We start from the raw sequence: 20,591 nt of genomic DNA, 5'->3' as shown, positions 1-20,591 counted from the left end.
CAAGGACGCATCCTTGTTTGACGCCGCTCCTGATGCTGAAAACATCCGATAATGTGCCGTCATATTGGATGGTTCCTCTCACGTCTTCATGGAAAGACTGGATCATCTTGAGTAACCGTGGAGGACAGCCTATCTTGTGGAGCAGTTTAAACAGTCCAAACCTGCTGACCAAGTCGAAGGCCTTGGTCAGGTCGATGAAGGCGATATAGAGTGGCTTCCTCTGCTCCCTGCGTTTCTCCTGCAGCTGCCTCAGAGAGAAGACCATGGCAACGGTAGATCTCTCTGCACAGAATCCGCACTGCGATTCGGGATACACCCTCTCAGCAATCTTCTGGAGTCTGCGGAGGATGACGCGAGCGAACAGTTTACCAATGATGCTTAGGAGGGAGATCAGCGTCACGCATATCCTGTGGAACCTCTCCCTCTCTCCAGCACAGGCACAGTAGCTCATGTAGCGGTTCCAGGAGGGCATCCGTGGCACACTTGATAACCTCTTGTGGTATACCATCCTGGCCTGGGGCCTTTCCTACTGCACTGCTGTCGATGGCCTTCTTCAGTTTGTCCACAGTTGGTTCCTGATCCAGTCTGTCCATTACTGATAGGAGCTCGACGGCATTGAGGGTTCTATCAACCACAATGTTCTCACGTGAGTACAGCTCGGAGTAGTGCTCAACCCAGCGCTCCATCTGTTTGGCTTTGTCAGCGATGACTTCACCAGATTTGGATTTCAGAGGTACCATCTTGTTCTGGGTGGGTCCTAATGCCTTCTTGATGCCCTCGTACATTCCCCTGAGATTACCAGAGTCAGCGCTGGTCTGGATGCTGGTGCATAGCTCGAGCCAGTAGTTGTTGGCACAGCGCCTGGCTGTCTGCTGTACTGTTTTTCTGGCTGCTCCGAGTGTTTGCAGGGTACTCTGGCTCAGTGAGCATTTGTGCTCCAGGAGTGCAGCGCGCTTCTTTTCGATGGCCGGAATCATCTCATCAGAGTTAGCTTCGAGCCAGTCATTTGCGTCTCTAGCTCTTCTTCCAAACACCAACAAGGCCGTGTTGTAAATTGTATCCCTCAGATGCTGCCATCTGGATGTCACATCGGCACCCCCACGGCTGCTGCGCAGATTCTCCTCGTGGGTCACTGAACTTTTCAGCTCTCTGAGTTTGCTGTCTTTCTGGCATCAATGTGGGACCTTCCAGTTGGTTTAGAGTGGTACAGCTTCTTGGGTCTCACCTTCAGTTTGGAGCAAACTAGCGAGTGATCTGTATTGCAGTCGGCACTATAATAGTTGCGTGTCAGAAGGACATTTTTGAGGTTATCACATCTAGCGATGACCACAACTAGTTGATGCCAGTTTTTTGAGCGTGGGTGTCTCCATGACACTCTGTGCTGTGGCTTGGTTTGGAAAAATGTGTTTGTGATGCACAGATTGTGGCACGTGCAGAGTTCAAGACGACGCTGTCCGTTTTCATTCATTTTTCCCCACACTGACATGGCCTAAGCAGGAAGGCCGTGAGTCAGGATTGGCTCCAACTCTTGCATTGAAGTCACCCAAAATGTACAGTTGTTCGTAAGCCGGTATTTGCGCTATGACAGCACTAAGCATGTCATAGAACTTGTCTTTTACTTCCGGTGTAGCGTACAGGGTTGGAGCGTAAGCACTGATCAGGTGGACAGGACCAGAGCAAGTTTGAATTATGACCTGAAGGAGTCTCTGATCCTCTCATGACTAATTCCACCATTTGTAGAAGGGTGTTTCTGATGGCAAACACACCACCATGCTCCCTGGGTTCTTCTTGGGATTTACCCTGCCAGAAAAAGGTGTAGTCCTTTTCCTTTAGAGATCCCGAATCTGCGAGTCGTGTCTCTTGCAGAGCAGCAATGTCAACTTGGAGCCTCTAGTTCCTCATTGATGACAGCGGTCTTTCGGGTGTTGCTGATGTCCTGAAGATCTTCAGTCAAACCGGTCAGCATGGTCCGCACATTCCAGCAAGCAAGCTTAAAACTTTGATGGTTTCCTTTTCTTGTTGATTTTCTTATTGGTTTGCCTGGTGCTCAAATTTCAGTCACTTGTCAGGTTTGGGAACCTTAAGTCTCACGCACCCAGTGAGGCAGCTGAACTGTGGTGGGAGAGTACACTTCTGGCAGGGGACTGCCCAGCTTGAGGCAGACAGTGACTGTCCAGTGAGATGCGATGATCTCCCCCACCGTCGAAGGTAACCCCTGGTGCTCGTTCTCTATGACAATCGAGCAAGAGCTTATAACCGGTATTGGTTACCTCCCGTATTGGTTTGACGCTGTTAAGCGATGCTGGAGTACCTCTCCAGGCACGAGCCTGGGCAATTTTTTTTTTGGGGACCCTGGGCTGCCCAGATGCCAGTGTCCCCCTCTCGGCTTTACCGATATAGTCCAAAGGAGAGGATAACCTCTACGTCTGGTACCAGCTCAGCTGCAGGAGTTTCTGGGTCAATGCCAGAAATTGGCACAGAACCACCTTAGGACTCCCCTCCAGATTTTCTGTCAGGGTTTACTCCCTTAGCCTTGCTCCTTCCCAGGATAACCCACAAGGCAGTGGGGCTTGGAGAATGTGGGTAACGATCCCACTACCTCTTGCACCTCCCCACCCCTCTGCCTCCCATCACCTACCAACACCCCCAGATCCCCCCCCTTGCTCCCTATCCACTCCCATGTCCCCCCACCTCACCACACTGCCCCCCCCCCATCAGCTCTCATCACCCCCAGGTCCCGCCCCCGCCCTCTCCGCACATAGCCAAGAGCTGCTGCAGACCCACGTCCTCCAGGAAGGTGCCAATCCCACAGCCCAGCCATGCCCTGGGTCCCCGCCAAAGCTTCCAGGGATCGCAGGACTGGGCCTGAAAGCCCAGGCAATCTGAGCCGGGCACGCCACCACCAGCTTCTGTGGGTACCGCCATCCGCACAGCCATACCACACGCCCCCAAATCACATGCCCACCACTAACACCCCTCGGTCTCACCCCCCGCCCCTCACACTCCCCCAAGCCCATCTGCGTCCCTCTGCCCACGCTGCACCCTGGGAGCAGTGGGTCCCTCAGCTCCGGCCAGCAGTTGGGAACACCGCCGCCATCACCATCTTGCCGCCCCTTACCCCTTTAGAAGTAACTAGCTCCCTCTAAGCTCCCCTCCAAAAACTCCCTCCTGTTAGCAACCACCCTGTTTACAAGCTCCCCGGTTGCTTGCCAGCAGGGTTTAAAAAGCTCTGGCCTTCCTGAGAGCCACTCCCTCTGACTACCACTCAGCCAATCAGCACGCAGAAATCTTACTCAACTTGTAACAGAAACAGAAATTTCAACTGGCCCTCCACCCACTGTTCCCTGTGCTTTTGGGTGGCCAAAGCATGAAGAAAGAATAGGAAAGGTTAGGAAAAAGATTTTATAATTGAAATACCAAAAAGTTTGCAAAAAGCAGGAGGTGTCTGCAATAGGCAGGAAACCCCCAAAAATATTTTGGGGGGTGGGAGGATCTGTAGGTGCAGAGCCAGTTGAAACATTCCCCTATCCCCAAAAAATCTTAGCTGTCAAGGGAGACACCCCACCCCACCCCCTAGCAGCAGCAAGCCCCTGAATATATAGTTTGGGCAGGGAGTGGGTGAGTGCAGAGCCAGCTGAAAAGGTCCCCACAGTGTTTGCAAGGCCCCACAAGTCTTAGCCACCAGGGGAGCAGCAAGCACCCAAAAAAATCTTTCCCACACTTGGAGCCCTCATCTCGTGCAACCCAGGACATGGTGCTGCCCGTCAGCATGGTCTGCACTGAGCTCATCCTTTTATAGGGTCGGGAGGTGGGCACAGGAAAAACCCCAACTATGTGGCACCTGTAGGGGAGATAGGGAGCCTCAGCACAAAATGTAAAGCCTAGAAAAAACGTTTCTTGGCCTCCCTCACAAGCATGGATTTCCCCCCCACCCCAACTGCCTAACTGCCACATGGTGCAGCAGAGCTGGAGCTGGTGCAAACAAAGAAAAAAGAAAACAAAACACTCAGCTAGCAGAGGTAGAGACGGAACCAGAGCTGAACTAATAGCAAAGAAACAAACAAGTTTCTCAGCCTCTCATACAAGCATGACCCCACAGCTGTGCTGATACCAAAAAGACAGAACCAGAGCTGAACTAATAACAAAGAAAGAAGTTTCTCAGCATCTCACAAGAGCATGACCCCAGATCCACAGGCTTCCTGGTGCTGAACTCAAATTCACAGGCCTCCTGTTACCTGATTCCTGAGCAGTGAAGATGGAAATGGGACATTGATGGAGCACTGTGGGGTATTGTGGGATACATAGGGGACGCCTCTGGAGGCTAATGATTCCAATTCAATGATATGGCGCTTCTACACTGGCCTTTATTCAAAGCTTTTAAATTTGAACTTTATGCTACCCACAGTCACTTCCGATGACATTATGATATTGATATTAGTGCTCCCTAATTCAAGCTTATGGTATTTACAGTGAAGACTGACGTTTTAATATCAAAATAACTGCCTTAAATTGGAACTGATCTCCTAGTGTAAATCTAGCCTTAATCTTGCTTCCAAAAGGGACCTTACCTACCAACTCCCGAGTTTGCTAACATCTGCCTTTGTGAAATCCATTTTTATTTTGCTGTTCTCCTTTACACCACTCCTTAGAATAATGACATCTATCATTTCATAATCACTTTTACCCAAATGGCCTTTCATTTTCAAATTCTTCCTCTATTTGTTAAAATCGTATCTAGAGCAGACTCCTAGTAGCTTTCTCCACCTGCTGAAATAAGAAACAAGTCTCCCATGCATTCCAAAAACGCCTAATTTCTTTTTTTTTTTTTGCCATAAGGGGCTGGCAACAGAGGGCTTTTTTGCCAGCACAGTAATCTCTACATGGCCTGTTTACTGCTGGCAGCACCCTCTCCTACCAGTGAGATCTCGAGTGGCTATGCTAATGAGCAGCCATTTGCAATTGCAAGACTGCTCATTAACATGAAGCTGCTGTTCTCTCTCTCCAGTCTCCAGCAAAGCTCCCTCACAAAAGAAACTAGCATGGGCTGTTGAAGGGAATAATATATCTAGGACTAGATTCAACCTCCCTCATCCAGCACTCTCAGGACATGAGCAATCCCAGGCATGGGATTTTGCCAGACTAGGGCTGGTCAGTTCTTCTCCTGCCCTCAGCCTCAGCCCCGGGCTTCCCCCCTACTGTCGCTGCAGCTTCCTGACCCTCTCTGTTCCTCACCACTGCACAGGCCAGGGGCTTTGCACGCAGCCCCAAACACGGCTTCCCGCTTGTCCCGTGCGATGAGCTGCTGCTCCCTGGCTTGGGCTGCCAGCTTACCAGCCTGGGCCACCGCTGCTGCTTCTGACCCGGGCTCCCTGGCCTGTGGCTGCCCTGCCCTGGGCTCCTGCTGTTGATCTGGCTGGCCCCTCCTCCTCTCAGCTGCAGGACTCTCTGGTCCTGCCTGATGACAGATGTTGACAGAGAAGAGAACGCTGGATTTGAGAGTTTTACCCTGTAGTACCAATGTTGCTGCCAGGAAGAAAAGTAAGGATAGCTTCTCACTCAGTGCTGGTACCAGAGTCACAGCGTCTAGCCTTACTGGGACCTAATGCTCCGTTACCATCTATGAAGCCAGAGGGGTGTGCAGAACTGCTGCTAGTCCAGTCTTCCAAAGTGGAAGTTATGCCACACACTGATTAAAACACAGCTGTGCACACATCTGAAGAACAGTGTTTTGAGACACTTTCCTAGAGCAAACAGTGAAAGCATAAGCATTGATAGTTTTGGTATCAAGAATATATCCATTTGTGCCACAATTCCTTGTGCTGATTCAGCTGCTTTGTTTGGTCTTTCCTTCCTGAAGCTGAAGGTGTATCTGGTTTTTGAGTCACTATTTGATAAAAGCCTCCAAGGTTCCAGACAGAATGACACTTCTTCCTTTAGATCTGAGGCTACTTTCAGTGAATTGCTCTAAGAGATGCATTTTCAGTGTTGTGTCCCTTGATTTTTGAGAGCACAAAGAATGGGAAATTCAGTGGGGATAAGAACATCCCCAAGACAGACTGTGTTCATCAGGGTATTAAACAGTAACAAAGAGCAGAATTTAAACTTACATCCAAGTGGACCAGACACAATCCAGGTTCTGTATTGGTATGACCAGAGTAAGAGGGAATGGAGGGAGAGCTAGAGCCCTCTTCTTTATGCCCTTGCACTAGAGTGCAAGATGCATTCACAGCCCCCACGAACACTGATGAGCACAAGATTCCAGCCTCACATATGTTGTACATGTGCCTACAGCGGGATCCAAACCGACAATGTTAAGGAAAGCTGCAATGACTTCAGTGGAAATATCTGAGTTACAGATTATATGAAGACAGCATGAAGCTTCAAAGACATTTCCAAGACCACACAAGAATGAAAAACAATTACAAAGTACAATCTGCTTCCAATTAGAAAAATTCACTTTTTTTGGATAAGAAAAACCCCTCATTTATAAAGGGGAAAGTCAGCTGAGTAGTAAGTCAATATCAGTGCAGTCACTCAGAGTCAGATCAGAGAAAAATACCACTCATTCAGCAGCACAATTCATCTTTGCTCATCTCCATGATGAATGGGGAGTTTACAGTTTGAGATAAAAAGCCTACAATATTAAGGGCTGCTAATATGTTGCTGTTGCAACAGTACAGCATTCCTAATGTAACTGAAATTCTCTGAACCTTATTCTTTGTCACAGGATAGCTGTGCCTTTAAAGGAAAATGGGTCTCAGCTCCAGCTGTGCCACAAGCTCACCTCCCCACATGAGGATAATGAAAAGGAGTCATATTGTTTAATCAGGCTTCTGGGATTTAAAAAAAAAAAAAAAAAAAAAGGCCCAGGTGAACAGTGGGATACTTAAGCAAATGACGTATGGAGAAAGCTGCAGATATCAAGGTTCCTGTAAGATACCAAGTATCAGAGAGGTAGCCGTGTTAGTCTGGATCTGTGACAGCAATGAAGGGTCCTGTGGCACCTTATAGACTAACAGAAAAGTTCTGAGCATGAGCTTTCGTGAGCACAGACTCACTTCATCAGATGCTGTTCATGGAAGTCTGTAGGGCCAGGTATAAATAAGCCAGAGCAAGGGTGCGGATAACAAGGTTAGCTCAGTCAGCAAGGCAGAGGCTTACTACCAGCAGGTGATCTGGAGGTGTGAACACCAAGGGAGGGGAAGCTGCTTTTGTATTTAGCCAGCCATTCACAGTCTTTGTTTAAGCCTGAGCTGAGGGTGTCGAATTTGCAGATGAATTATAGCTCAGAAATTTCTCTTTCGAGTCTGGTCCTGAAATTTCTTTGCTGTAGGATAGCTACTTTTAAGTCTGCTACTGTCTGGCCCGGGAGATTGAAGTGCTCTCCTACGGGTTTTTGTATATTGCCATTTCTGATATCTGATTTGTGTGCGTTTATTCGTTTACGTAGAGACTGTCCAGTTTGTCCGATGTATATAGCAGAGGGGCATTGCTGGCACATGATGGCATAAATTATATTGGTAGATGTGCAGCTGAATGAACCCACGATGGTGTGGCTGATCTGGTTAGGTCCTGTAATGGTGTTGCTGGTGTAGATATGTGGGCAGAGCTGGCAACGAGGTTTGTTGCACGGATGGGTCCCTGAGTTAGAGTGACTGTGGTCTGGTGTATAGTTGCTGGTTAGGATTTGCTTCAGGTTGGCAGGTTGTCTGTGGGCAAGGACTGGTCTGCCTCCCAAGGCCTGTGAAAGTGGGGGATCATTGTCCAGGATGGGTTGGAAATCCCGGATGATGCGCTGTAGAGGTTTTAGCTGAGGACTGTAGGTGATGGCTAGTGGTGTTCTGTTGGTTTCTCTCATGGGCATGTCCTGTAGTAAGACGCTTCGTGGCACACGTCTGGCTCTGTTGATCTGTTTTTTCACTTCCTCAGGTGGGTACTGCAGTTTCAAGAATGATTAGTAGAGATCCTGTAGGTGTTTGTCTCTGTCGGAGGGGTTGGAGCAAATGCGGTTATATCTTAGTGCTTGGCTGTAGACAGTGGATCGTGTGGTGTGTCTGGGATGGAAGCTGGAGGCATGAAGGTAGGCGTAGCGGTCAGTGGATTTACGGTAAAGGGTGGTATTGATGTGGCCATCGTGTATTAGCACTGTGGTGTCCAGGAAGTGGATCTCCTGCGTGGACTGTTCCAGGCTGAGGTTGATGTTGGGGTGAAAGTTGTTGAAGTCCCAGTGGAATTCCTCCAGAGTCTCCTTCCCATGAGTCCAGATGATGAAGATGTCATCAATGTAGCGTAAGCAGAGACGGGGTGTTAGGGGACGAGAGCTAAGGAAGCGCTGTTCCAGGTCAGCCATGAAAATATTGGCATTTTGAGGGGCCATGCGGGTACCCATAGCTGTGCTGCTCATTTGAAGGTATATATCGTCGCCAAATCTGAAATAGTTGTGTGTGAGGATAAAGTTACAGAGCTCAGCCATCAGATGTGCTGTAGCATCATCAGGGATACTGTTCCGGACAGCATTTATTCCATCTTTGTGTGGGATACCAAAGGAGAACAACAAAGGTTTTGCCTGATGAGGTCTCTGAACCAGAGAGAAGACACTCAGGGAAATTTTGGATCTGTCCTGGCAAGGAAGTGGGAGTAAGAAGGATTGCTAGACAGGCAGTGGCCGATGGGTAATGGACAGAGTGGAATGAAGATGCCAGAGTATAAGCTTTTGTGATGTGTTAATGGTGAAGACTTTACTTTGGGGCACTGACCTTCTGTTACTGTTTCTTATTATATCAGGTCCAACCAAGAGTATCATTTGCCACAAGGAAACCTTTGTAGATTATTTCCAAGATCTGGGAGAAACTGAGAGAAACCCTGGCGGGGTACTTGCCAGGGGACAGGCTGGAGATATCATCCCTACTGTATGCTTTAAATGTGAAATGCATACGTCTGACTGAAATATGAAATTTTCATATTTGAAGTGCAGACATCTCATTATTTCCAAAAGATAGAAAGAAAAAAAATGTTTTTCTTTGGAACAGCTTCATGAGTACATATTCTTGAAATGCTCATAAAAATGTGCATTAGCAAAACTCTGTCCTAGTAAGGAACACCAGTAGAGGTATGCTCCTTTACACTCTACACCTACACTACACTACACCAACTAGTATTAGGATCTTTTACCATAGTCTTTCCTGATCCCCGAGGTCCAATAATGAGTGCAGAGTTACTTTCTCCATAGATAGTAGTTCGTTTCAGCAGCTCCAAAAGATGTCTATAGTAACGACAAATGACAATAGGTTAAAACTTCAAGAACAGAAGTATTGCTGTAGCACTCAGTATAACAGAATTTGGGTGGGGGGAACCACAACAAGCAGCTGAAACACTAGATGACTTGTTAACTGCAGTTAGTCCCCACCACTTGCTGCAAAACATAATGCAATTAAAGTAAAAGATAATCACTCAGATTTCATATACAGTAGATTAAAACTATGAGAAGTTCATCCTAAGTCTACTAAACACCATGACAGCCAGCAGTATGCCATAGATGGAAGACAATTTTCAGAGAAAAACTATTACACTGAGTTCTTAGCTCCTTCCTTCAAATAGGAAAGGAAGTAACCTAAATTAGTAGCAAGCCTTTTAAATAGCAACTGAAAGGCTGACTGAAACAAACGGAGTTACAAACACTAGAAGGAAAAAAAGGCTTCCAATGTGCCAGTTGAGAAACCATTAGAACAGACGTGGAAACACAGACTAAATAATTTTAACCAATTACCCAAAATAAGCTTCCGGTGTATTCACTGAAATTCAGGCTGTTGAAGTCAAAGCATAGGTGAATTCGGACAGAATTCAAGTTTACAATTATAAAAAAAGATGGCTGCAGTAAGTGTTCAAAGTTGAAGTGAATTAATTTAGCATACATTTTTTTTTACAATTTAAATAGAAACATAAGTCACTTACCACAAAACCAAGTTTATTTTATATTATTCTGATACAAATATGGGACTGTGGATTCTCTACACAGGCTTTTAATAATTGGTCACTCAACTTCAATACCAATTTAAAGTTATGGGCACGTTAGAGTTCAGCAAAATATACTTTATCAAGTTAGAAATATAAACAATTACTGAGCTACTAAGGTGTACGTTCCAGATGCCCTCCACCAAAACAAGAAAACTTTCCCTTTAGGATATATTTACTGCATGTTAATGTGGTTCAGTGCAGGATGTGTTATTGTAAAAACACTGAAATAGCTTGAGAGAGGTTCTAGCAACACGGGACTGCTAGTTTTGTGTCATAACTGAAGAATGACAACTGTTCTGTTGATTTCCATTTTATCATGTTGCCTTTCCAAAGGATCAGTGCCACTTTTGTTGCGATGGAAGTCGTCCCTTGAATTTTTTTTTAAAAAAATCCAAAAAGCACATGGAAGTGGTCTATATGGAATTTTTTTTTGTAATAATGTAGATTATGGTTGATGTCCTACATTGATTTCCTCCCAAAATTGAATTTATTTTCGTAGAGACTCTGTACATATTTGTTTTATTCATTTTTCTATAGTCTTGTTACTACAATAAGCTTTATAAGAAACACTAATTTTTCTTACATTTTCAATGGCGGGGTGGGACAGAGAAAGAGAGAGAGAGAGAGAGAGAGACAGAGACAGAGACAGAGACAGAAGAAAGGGAGTTTGTCAACAATCTTCCACCGGGAGGGAAGAGTACACTGGACGAAAGGAGAAAATTCTTATATTATCTTAGATGTGTTTCAGCAACAAATAACCAATACTCAAAATACACTGGTGTTTATCAGAAGACAAGCGCTATTTTTAAGTCCTACCCTACATTAGGTAAGGTTTTACAATTAGCTCCTGTAAGAGGGTGATGCATCCCTTAAGGCTGACGCTAGCCATCCCCATTAGAGGGTAAGCCACATCTAGGAGAGATCGGGTGACTACCCTATAAAGGGCACCACGAAATTACAATAAAGGGGAGAACAGTGAGGAACTAGAGTGCTAGGGGTGTACGGATTTTAGCTGAATCTCCTTGAAGTGTCCTGACAACACTGGAAATGCCTCTGTTAGGAAGGCCTGGGAGAAGATACAAAAACATTTTGCAAAATTTTCTCAAGCACTTGAGAAGGGATGGGAACAGACAATCTGTGTTCATGAGATTCACACAGGTTGGAAAATGAAGGAGGCTACTTATTACTGTAGGCAACAGCACAATGTTCAGGTGGCAGCCAACCTGGTTGCAGTGCCAGTTTTGAAGTGTAGTTAAAGAGCTTTACTGCATCACATGGAAACTCATAGCAAACAGATCCTATTAAATTTTGGAATTAATCTTCTCTTACTTCCTCAAAATTTGACTTCTACCCCTGGATTTTCAGGAGAGTGAAAGCACAAGCGTGTGTTTTATACAGTGTAGCATCAATTAGGCTTTCCAAAGATGTGCGCCAAGATATGCAACACAGACTATCCTATGGGACTTACGAGTCTGACATCCAAGATCCTAGAGTCACTTTGAATCCTCAAGTGTTCATGAATAGCAGACATTAACAGAGATACAAATCTGAGGAGGATTAAGGGAAAAGTATATATATAAAAATGAAGTTTGTTTGGGTTGCTGGGTGGGTGGGTGGGTGGGTGTTTTAAAAAAATGCTCAAAAAGCTTTCTGCTAACAATGGAATTTTTACCAAATATTCCAAATCAAAAACCATGTAGCCTTAGTACATACATGAAATAAAATTAAGCTGAGAAGGTGATTTTCCTTTAGAAGTCTATATACATGAAAAACAGGGGTACACCTTTAACAATTCATTTCAAAAGTCAAAGTTTAAATGAATTTCAAGCTCTGCCGAAGAGTTAAGAAGCTGCTTCTTTTAAGAAGCATTTTAAAAATCACTCCTGTACAGAAAAATGCTCACAGGCGCAACATGCCCAAAATAAATTCAGGATTGTCTATGTTTGTTAAGTCTCATAGGGGTCTGTTAGTCTGTAGCTTCACCAAAAAAGTCCTATAACATCTTCAAGACTAACAATTTATTGAATAGATAATAAACTTTCACGTGTAAGACCCACTTCAGCAGATTAATTGGTTCAACTGAAGACAAGCTATTAAGGAGCTGCCCACGAAGTTATGAAGTTGCTTACTCACTTGTACTGAAGCTCAACCCCAAACAGTTTTCCATTAGGACACTGGTGACAAAATCTTTCACGTAAAATTCTTTGTACCTATTGAGATAAAGAAAGATTAGCAAAAATGCTTAATCCCTGTAACAGAGACTATATATATATATATATATATATATATTAACACTTAACCAGTTTTGTTGGATTAGCGGACGATTCACTAGTTTGTTTATGACAGCAATTTGTGTACCATGAAAGCGATTAGACAAACTGCAAATGCACACTTCAGCTGGCTCTAAGGATATAGTGTGGAAACCAATTCTTGCAGGCAGCTCTTAGTGACAGAGTCTTGAGACCAGCAGTAGAGAACACACAAAACCCCACCACCTGAGAGAAAAGCAGTACTCCCCCACACCGCAGGCATCTCTCTGGTGCCCTAATACACATCTCAGAGCTGGAAGGCACCTCAGGAGGTCATCAAGTCCAGTCCCCTGTTTCTTGGCAGAACTAAGCACCATCTTTTTTAATCTATTGGCCCCAGATGCCTAAATGGCCCACTCAAGGATTGAACTCCCAACCCTGGGTATATCAGGCCACTGCTCAAACTACTGAGATATCTGTTGCTGCTTCTGCCCCCACTTCAAAAGTACATAATGTAACACTCGTTGCCACACAGGATTAGACCACTAGACAAGAGGTCCCTCTAAGTGCATCTTGACTGCTATTTCAAAAGGTGCTGAGGTCTCTCCATCATTAAGGATGTGACCAAGCATACCATCATGAAAAGACTGAACAACGGTGATAAATTTTTCAGGAGAGTCAATTTCCCCAAGTATTTTCCAGAACACATTTCTGTTGACTGTCTAATGCCTTGGTCAAAAAAAATCAGAGGTCCTGATGTTGCTGTCTACTTTTCTCTTATACCTGTCTGTAAATATATCTGCAGTGCTTCAACAGGCATGAAATCCTCACCGACTTTCAAGAATAATGTCATTTTTGAACACTTAGTCAGTTGTAAAGGATGCATGCCAGGACCTTACCAGCTATAGAGAGCAAAGAGATGCCCTGACAGTCATCACAACATGTATGGTCAACTTTTGTCGTGTATGTGTGTATAATCAGGGCATCTTTCATGTCCTGGGGGACTAGCTCATTCTCCCAAAGGTCTGTCCATTCCTCTGTTCATATGTGAAGGTCTCTCTTTTGACACTAAAACAAGTTATAAATATTAACTACATCTTTATTTGAAATGTGTTACTGTGGGTTAAACTGACAACTAGCTTTTCAGGTATAAAAATGAAGTCACACAGTTCTAATGGCTCAGCAACGACAGACTGTAGAATAGCTTAGCTTTTCTGAGGACATTTTGGCCAGCCTGTTGTAAGCAGTGGCCGCTAAAATTCTACAAGGGCATGGACCAGACCACGTGTCTCTCGACTCCATCTTCGGATGACAGCATTTTTCTACCAACCCTCTAGACACCAAGCTTTGAAACAAGAGGTTCCTGCCATATACTAAATGTTGAGAATGACAACGTCTGATGTTCTTCAATCCCCATATAAGAAGTCTCCTGAAAACACCTGAGGAACAAAGATTGAACTGGCAGGAAATGTTGGATCCCCGCTAAAAGGATTTCTAGCCTGTGTCTGAAGACCTGAGGAATCCAAATTGTAAAGATAATGCAGCCCATGCCTTAACAATACGCCTCTAACATCAATTATGGTGAGATTCTGCCAGTTCATATCCAGTCTAATATATTAAGATTAGTTTATTTGCTAAGTAATCTCTTATAATCAATTAAAATCTCTTTTCTAGTTCATAAATTTGTTTCTGTCTCAGTCTAAACCAGTGAGTTTTGATTGGACTGCTTGGTTGAAAAAAATCTCATTGGTTAACAGAAGGGTACACTGTCCTCTTCATGCAGAGGGAGACAAAGACTGGGTATTAACCCATATGATGTCCAGATTTAGCCAGGGCAGACCAGTACTGCTCTGGAATCCTAGGCTGGGGAACTGATTGTCAGTGACCCTGTAACATCAGCTGGTTGTATCCCTCTGTGTGAATGCTTGTGAAAGTACAGGCTGGAGGGCTTGGCAGCTTATCACTGTAGTACAGTGTGAAAAGGAGCATAAGCTGGTGAACCAAATGCCTTAGTGGTAGCCCAATTCTAGTGGCCTCTGGGCAAAATGTTACACCTATATCTAACAGAGTTATTCATAAAGTGTCAATGTGACTGAGATGCATGGCCATGTACAAAGCCCTGGTCAATAAAAGGAATCATACTTTGGAGCTTTAGGACCAGATAACGCTTGACAAGATGACGTCCTTAACTGTTTTATACTAGAAGGGAAGAATTCCTGCAGCCCAGCACTTAAAGAGCTCAATATCTCCTACCCATGGCCAAAGATTTAGAGACACAGAAAGGAAGATAGAAAAAAAAAGTTAACCCACCTGTGAGATGCATTCTCCATTTGCAGAGCTGTTTTCCTTTGACTTACGCTTGCTCATTGCAGAAAAATCACATCTTTAATCAAAAAAAAAAAAAAAAAAAAAGAATTGCACCAAAGGTTGCTTTTTGTTCAACTGTATGCTTGGTAAAAAACAAAACTGCATTCTAAAATATTAGCATACTGAACACTTAATATTAAGGGGAAAAAACTACATTTTTCATAAACAATGGGATTTTTTAGTCAAGTTTTTCATAGCTGATAAACACGTGACAATGATTTTAGGTTCATCATAGTGCTGGTATGAACAAATCTTGCATCATTCCAGTTTAGTCTACAAACACAACATGTATTAACATGACTGTATTAACAATGGTATATTACTATAATGCCCAAGCATGTGTTTTACACTACTATAGCTTATTTCAGGGTGGATAAAAATAAATGATTTTTTTAAATTAAAAAAATCAATTTAAATCTGATTGATTTAAAAAACCTACAAATATTGGCAGTGGTCAACAGCGAAGGGTCTGAGACAGAGGTTCTGTGTGGAAAGGAGCTCAGGGTAGGGGACTGGGATGCAGGAGAGAGTGGTTGGTCTGAGCGGGAGTTTGACACCTTGGACTGGGGCTGAGGAAGCAGAGTCTGGGAGTGGGTAGGTGTGCAGGAGAAGATTCTGGCCTGGGGAAGGGGTACAGGTGTGGGTGCAGGGTCTGGGAGAGAGTTGTGACCCGGGGCAGTGGAAGCAGAGGTTTGGTGGTGACCTGGGGGACAGAGGGCCTGGGACACCAGGGGTAGTCTCTGGCTGGGAGGCAGGCTCCTTGCCTGTTGCAGCCTCAGATCAATCAAGACTGCTCCATGTGGCTCTTTACTCCAGACACCAACGGGATAGGGAGACTTTGCACTGCTCACAGCCACCAGCAAATCTGAGCACCTATAGGCCTGAAACCAGAAATCGAGCAATGGGAGCTAGAAGATTTTTGCTGGGGAGCAGAGGGCACCGTACAAAGTCTCACCCTCCCTGGGGTCCAAAGCACACAGCTACATGGAGCAGGAAGCAGTCCCACACTGCTTCAGGCGGCTTCCAGATGTGTGTCTGAGGTTCCCAGCGGAGCAGTCCACAGGCCGTATTTTGCCCATCCCTGCTCTAGTCCGTCCAGACTAACCACCAGCTCTTCTTGCTTCTTCAGAGTTCTGGGCTTTTAGTTTGTTTCTCAACACACTAAAGTAAAATTTATGAAGAAAAACATGTTAGGATTGGTTTTATTCTATCCTTATTTGCTGGTAGGCTATGGCTCAGGAAGGCAGAGGACTCATTTAAGACATTGTCTTAAACACAGAGAATATATAGAAAAGGGTGGAGGTGGCATAGAAACTAATAGTGGAGTGGAGTGGAGTGGACTGGAAAGAAACACGGGAAGATGATACTAAAGCATACACATACAGCTTCCTATAATCCCCCATGCATCCATCACAGAAAAACTGTCCTGGCTTCTGGGCATCAGAGAAATCCTATCTGGAAATATTTTGACGAAATTGGTTCCCTTGGTAGAAAAGAATAATCTGTCAAGTGAAGGCAAGTGCAAGAAGATGCAGGACCAAGTTGACAAAATGAAACATAAGGAAAATTACGTATTGGGAGAAAATGATGTAAGTGAAAATGTGTATAAGTCTGAAGAACAATGTGGATCAACTGGTTAAGAACACAAATAATCCACTTTGGAATGCATTATTCTTCAAGACTCTCTCTTCCTTTTAGTAAAAGAGGGATTTAACAAATAAATTCTCAAGCTTTTTTCTATGTTGGATGTTGCTAGGGGAAAAAAAAAGGTTTAGCTTAGCTTATCCCCCTGGCTTGTTTAACTAGTTTAGAATCTATCACCCAAGTATACAGTACAGAAAGGTGCAGTTCAGAAATCCAAAGTTACCAACCAGATGCCCCTCAGTGTCATTTTCTTATTCTGTATTACCTAATACATGCCCCTTATTTAGGAGTAGCATGTCCACAGACTATAATCATCATCATCAACCACAGGCTCAGTGCCCACTGGTGTCTGATGCCACTCTCACTATTTCCTTCCATCCTTCCCTGTCTGAGGTGAAGTGGCTTAGTTTCTGTAGATTAGCTCCGCACCAATCTACTATATTACCTACCTATTCTCTGTGGAGTCTGCCTCTCCTATTCGAGCCATCCACTATGCTGAATACCAGGGTCTTGAGTTTTCATTTGTCACTCATTCTGCAAATATTCCCAAATAGCTGTAACTTGCATCGTACAGCCTTCTGCAGTGGGTTCTCTTTCGGCTATATCTTCCTATATAATTCCTCATTGGTGACCTTCTGCATCCCTCCTATTCTCAGGATCTTTCTATATCAACTCCTCTCAAAACACTAATATTCTTCTATTCGAATCTTTCGTTACCATCCATGTCTTACAGCCATACAACATGCTGCTGAATACACAGATATTCAAAATGCTCAGCTCATTCCTAAACTAATCCCTTTGCTTTTCCAGATCTCATCAATTGCCTTGAAACTCGCTCTTGCTTTCACTAGTCACTATTTCCTTCTTCTAGTCTAGATCATGCACTATGCTGCTTCCCAGATATGTGAACTTTCCTATATTCTCTACATCAATTCCATCTACACTTGTCTCCGAATACCATTGCTTCTGCTTTATCAAAGTTCATAATCAGTCCGTACCACTTGCCTTCCTCTTTTAGCACCTACACCATTTTTGCTAGCTTCTCACCTTCCTCAATGATAACCACGTCATCTATGAACTCAAGTTGTTAATTCTTATCTCATGCACAGATATCCCTTCTACCGCTTCCTTGATCTTGTCCATTGCTCTCTCTAGAAGCATGATGAAGATGCTCAGTGATATCAGATTTCCTTGTCTCGTACCTCTGCTTATTCTAAACCAAGTTCCCATCTCTCTACACATTCTCACGAATGCCACCGCATTGTCACCGATATCCTCCAACAACTGTATCAGTCTACTATCCACTCTGTACGACTCCAAGACCGCCCAAGTCACTTTCTGCTCTATACTGTCAAATGCGTTCTGGAAAAAAAAACAAAAACATTGAAGTAAGGGTAAATGTTCTTGTTCTTTTGTTGAGCTTCCTCTTCTATCAATCTTAGTGCCAATATCTGCTGTTTGGTACTTCTGTTTTTTCCTGACCCCTACTTGCTCACCCACTAGATGTTCTTCTGTCTGCAATCTTAGTCTCTCCATCAGTATCATTATCAGTACCTTGCCTAAATGACTCATTAGGGAAATTGTTCTGTAGGTCATGCGCTACAATGCACTTCCTTTCTTGAGTATTGTCACTAGCATGGATCTCGTCCATTCCCTAGGTGCCTTTCCTTCTTTCCATGCTATTATGCAGTCAGTCATTCTCCACCATATTTAATCATCTCTCCTGTAATCTTATATATAAAGGTAACGTCATAAGTTTTTTCCCTACTTTACTTCAGCATAACTCACCTTTCTCAAAGGAACCCCATTTTATACTTGTTCTCACATATAACAGAAGTGCCAGTGAGTTGATGCAGCTTACTTCAAAATTAAGTATACTCTAAGCATAATCAGTTTTAGCTTTTTTTGTAATTTTGGAATCTGATCTGCATTCTTGCTGAAAAAATATAAAATGATTAACTGAAAAAAATAGAGTAAAATAAAATTCAAAAATGATTTTGAACAGTTATTTCAGGATTCCATTTAAGCATAAGAGACTTAGTCTTTCTGCAGCAACTCAGCCATGAACTGGTACTTTTAGCAGCAGTGCCGCAACATATTTCAGACAAAGTATTAGTACTAAGCAAAAGTAGCAATCATCCAAAGAAGCCATCACCATGGATGGGTTTGCAATAAGAACCAGCAAATAACCAACAAGACACCAGAGATGAAATGATTGAGTGGTTCATTTATACCACAAATTCTCCTCTTTGCACTGTTAAAAATAAACACATTCACTAACATGGTTGAGTTCTGACGATCAGGTAACACACCACGTGATGTGATAATATGCTACTACTTACAGTGTACGAAAAGAAACTTTAACAGTGGACAAGAAATACCAAGGGGAACTTTGCCAGTTTAAGCATTGATGAGTGGAGCAATGTACACAACAATCCAATAATATGTGCCAATGTGACAACAAAATTGGGTCACACACCTTCCAGAAACACCACATTGCAACCCTGGAATATTTTAAAGAAATGGCAGTGAAAACTATAACAACCTAGGAACAAAAAGTCAAACAGTCACGGGTGCTGTTTTGTTGCAAAGATGAGAAGTTACTTAGAAGAAGAAAGGGAAGCATAGTCCTTAACATGGTTGCAATGCCCATGTGAAGTATCTTTTAGCCGAGGGGAGCAAAAAGTGGGGGTCCGTCCACTCGGGGAGTACAAAATTTCTGAAACAGGGTGCAGCACAATCAGCCTCCCCTTGCTTAGCCCCTGCCGTGCTGCGCTGTTTGAACTCTCACGCTCTCTATAGCTTGGGAGGCACCAACATAGCAGCAGTGCAACAGCTCTGGAAACAAAGAACTTTCTAGGGAATTGCAGGCTGTGTTCAGGGAATAGGGAGAGAAACCACTTTGTGGGGCTCCATCTGCCAGGCCCAGGTGCTGAGCTGTGGAGTGGAGCCTGCAGGGTGGGACAGGAAGAGGCTGGGGCAGCGAACAAGTAGCTGGTTACCGTGTTCAGAAGACAGCCAGAAAATGGCACCCTCTCTTACACTTGGTAGTTCTATGAAATCCTCTGGACTACCTACTCACTAAATAGTAAAGAGCAGCAGAATCAGGCCCTGCGTGTACAAGTATGTATATATGTTTTCAATGGGACAGCTTTATCAGTATATAAACCATGGTATACTGTACCATCCAAGCGTTCCTGGTTGTGGAGGCAGCCAAAATTGCAAACAATAATCAGTATCAGTAAAAGTAGCTTTGCCATGCAGCTTTATCTTCACAACAACAGAACAGGGCCAGCCGAGTTTATAAGAATGATACCTCTTCACATCCCTGACTGATACAGCTGTGATGACAGTGTAGTATAAACAGCCTAAGTCACCTTAATGGTTAATTCAGTTAATCTCCAGTGCTCAGAAGCAGCTGCCATATGTTTATATCCCGTACTAGCAAAACTCTGAAGCTACTATAATTTTCAACAGAATCTCAGCTTTCACTAAAAAAATAAATCCTCAGTTGTTATGGCTACACACGACTGCAGAAATCTCCACACATCTATGGTTACGTCTACAATGGACAGTTAACTCGTTTAGATCCATGATCCTTATGATCCATTCACAAAAATACATCACCTAGACTTGGATGTGCTTTAAGCCTAAAGCTAGCTAACATGGCTTGGCTGAACCACATTTACTTTGCAATGAGTAAGCAGGTTAAAAAAATCAGTTTACTGTCTTCCCATGCATAGCCTCCATGCTGTACAACTGAGAGGGAAAGAATCCTAGACTATCTCAGCATAAAGAAACATGGGATATTATTCAAGACATACAATGACAAGTGCCGAAGAAATGAGAAAGTAACATTACAGGTAATGATTTGCCATGGAGATGCTCACGAATGGACAAGAGCAGAGGAACCCATATGCCAATCACGCAGGTTAACAGTGCAGTGAAAATGTTACTCAAACTACAGTTAACTCCTATATATCTGACCTGTCCTAACTCCTTCATTTCATTAAGGTGTTAACTTACAATAGTTTGATGGTAATTTGTTAACAATTTTATGGTAACCAAGCAGAGGGAGTTTCACAGATCTGTACTGACTCATTTTGGTGCCTTCAGTGACAGCATTTGAGAGAGCAGGATCAATTACTTTCACAGAACCAAATCCAATCAAAAATGTTTATTTGAGCTCATACACAGATACAGGTGATCCAATTGTTGAGAACCATCTATGTTCCAGATAAGGTGAGTATCATTATAACTATTTTTATAATAAAATAATCTAATTACGTTTTTCCATATGTTTATCTTTAAGTACTG

At 43.7% G+C, this 20,591-nt stretch overlaps 1 protein-coding gene across 7 annotated transcripts in view; it reads right to left on the bottom strand.

Annotated features, from left to right (window-relative positions):
- ORC4 (origin recognition complex subunit 4) overlaps nucleotides 1–20,591 on the bottom strand; it is a 92,035-nt gene that overhangs the window by 70,325 nt on the left and 1,119 nt on the right. For 6 of the 7 annotated variants that reach the window (XM_075002102.1, XM_075002101.1, XM_075002103.1 and 3 more), the window contains exons 2-4: nucleotides 14,574–14,646; nucleotides 12,148–12,224; nucleotides 9,172–9,262 (exon numbers count right to left, since the gene is read on the bottom strand). In XM_075002102.1, coding sequence (XP_074858203.1) covers nucleotides 9,172–9,262; nucleotides 12,148–12,224; nucleotides 14,574–14,630 — 225 coding nt within the window. In that variant the 5' untranslated portion in view covers nucleotides 14,631–14,646. The remainder of the gene's footprint in view (nucleotides 1–9,171; nucleotides 9,263–12,147; nucleotides 12,225–14,573; nucleotides 14,647–20,591) is intronic. The other variant, XM_075002106.1, reaches the window with a different exon arrangement.

This window comes from Carettochelys insculpta, chromosome 8 (genome assembly GCF_033958435.1).
Source record: "Carettochelys insculpta isolate YL-2023 chromosome 8, ASM3395843v1, whole genome shotgun sequence".
Taxonomy (NCBI): Eukaryota; Metazoa; Chordata; order Testudines; family Carettochelyidae; genus Carettochelys; species Carettochelys insculpta.
Note: the sequence above shows the minus strand (reverse complement) of the source record. Positions and strands in the feature narration are given on the sequence as shown.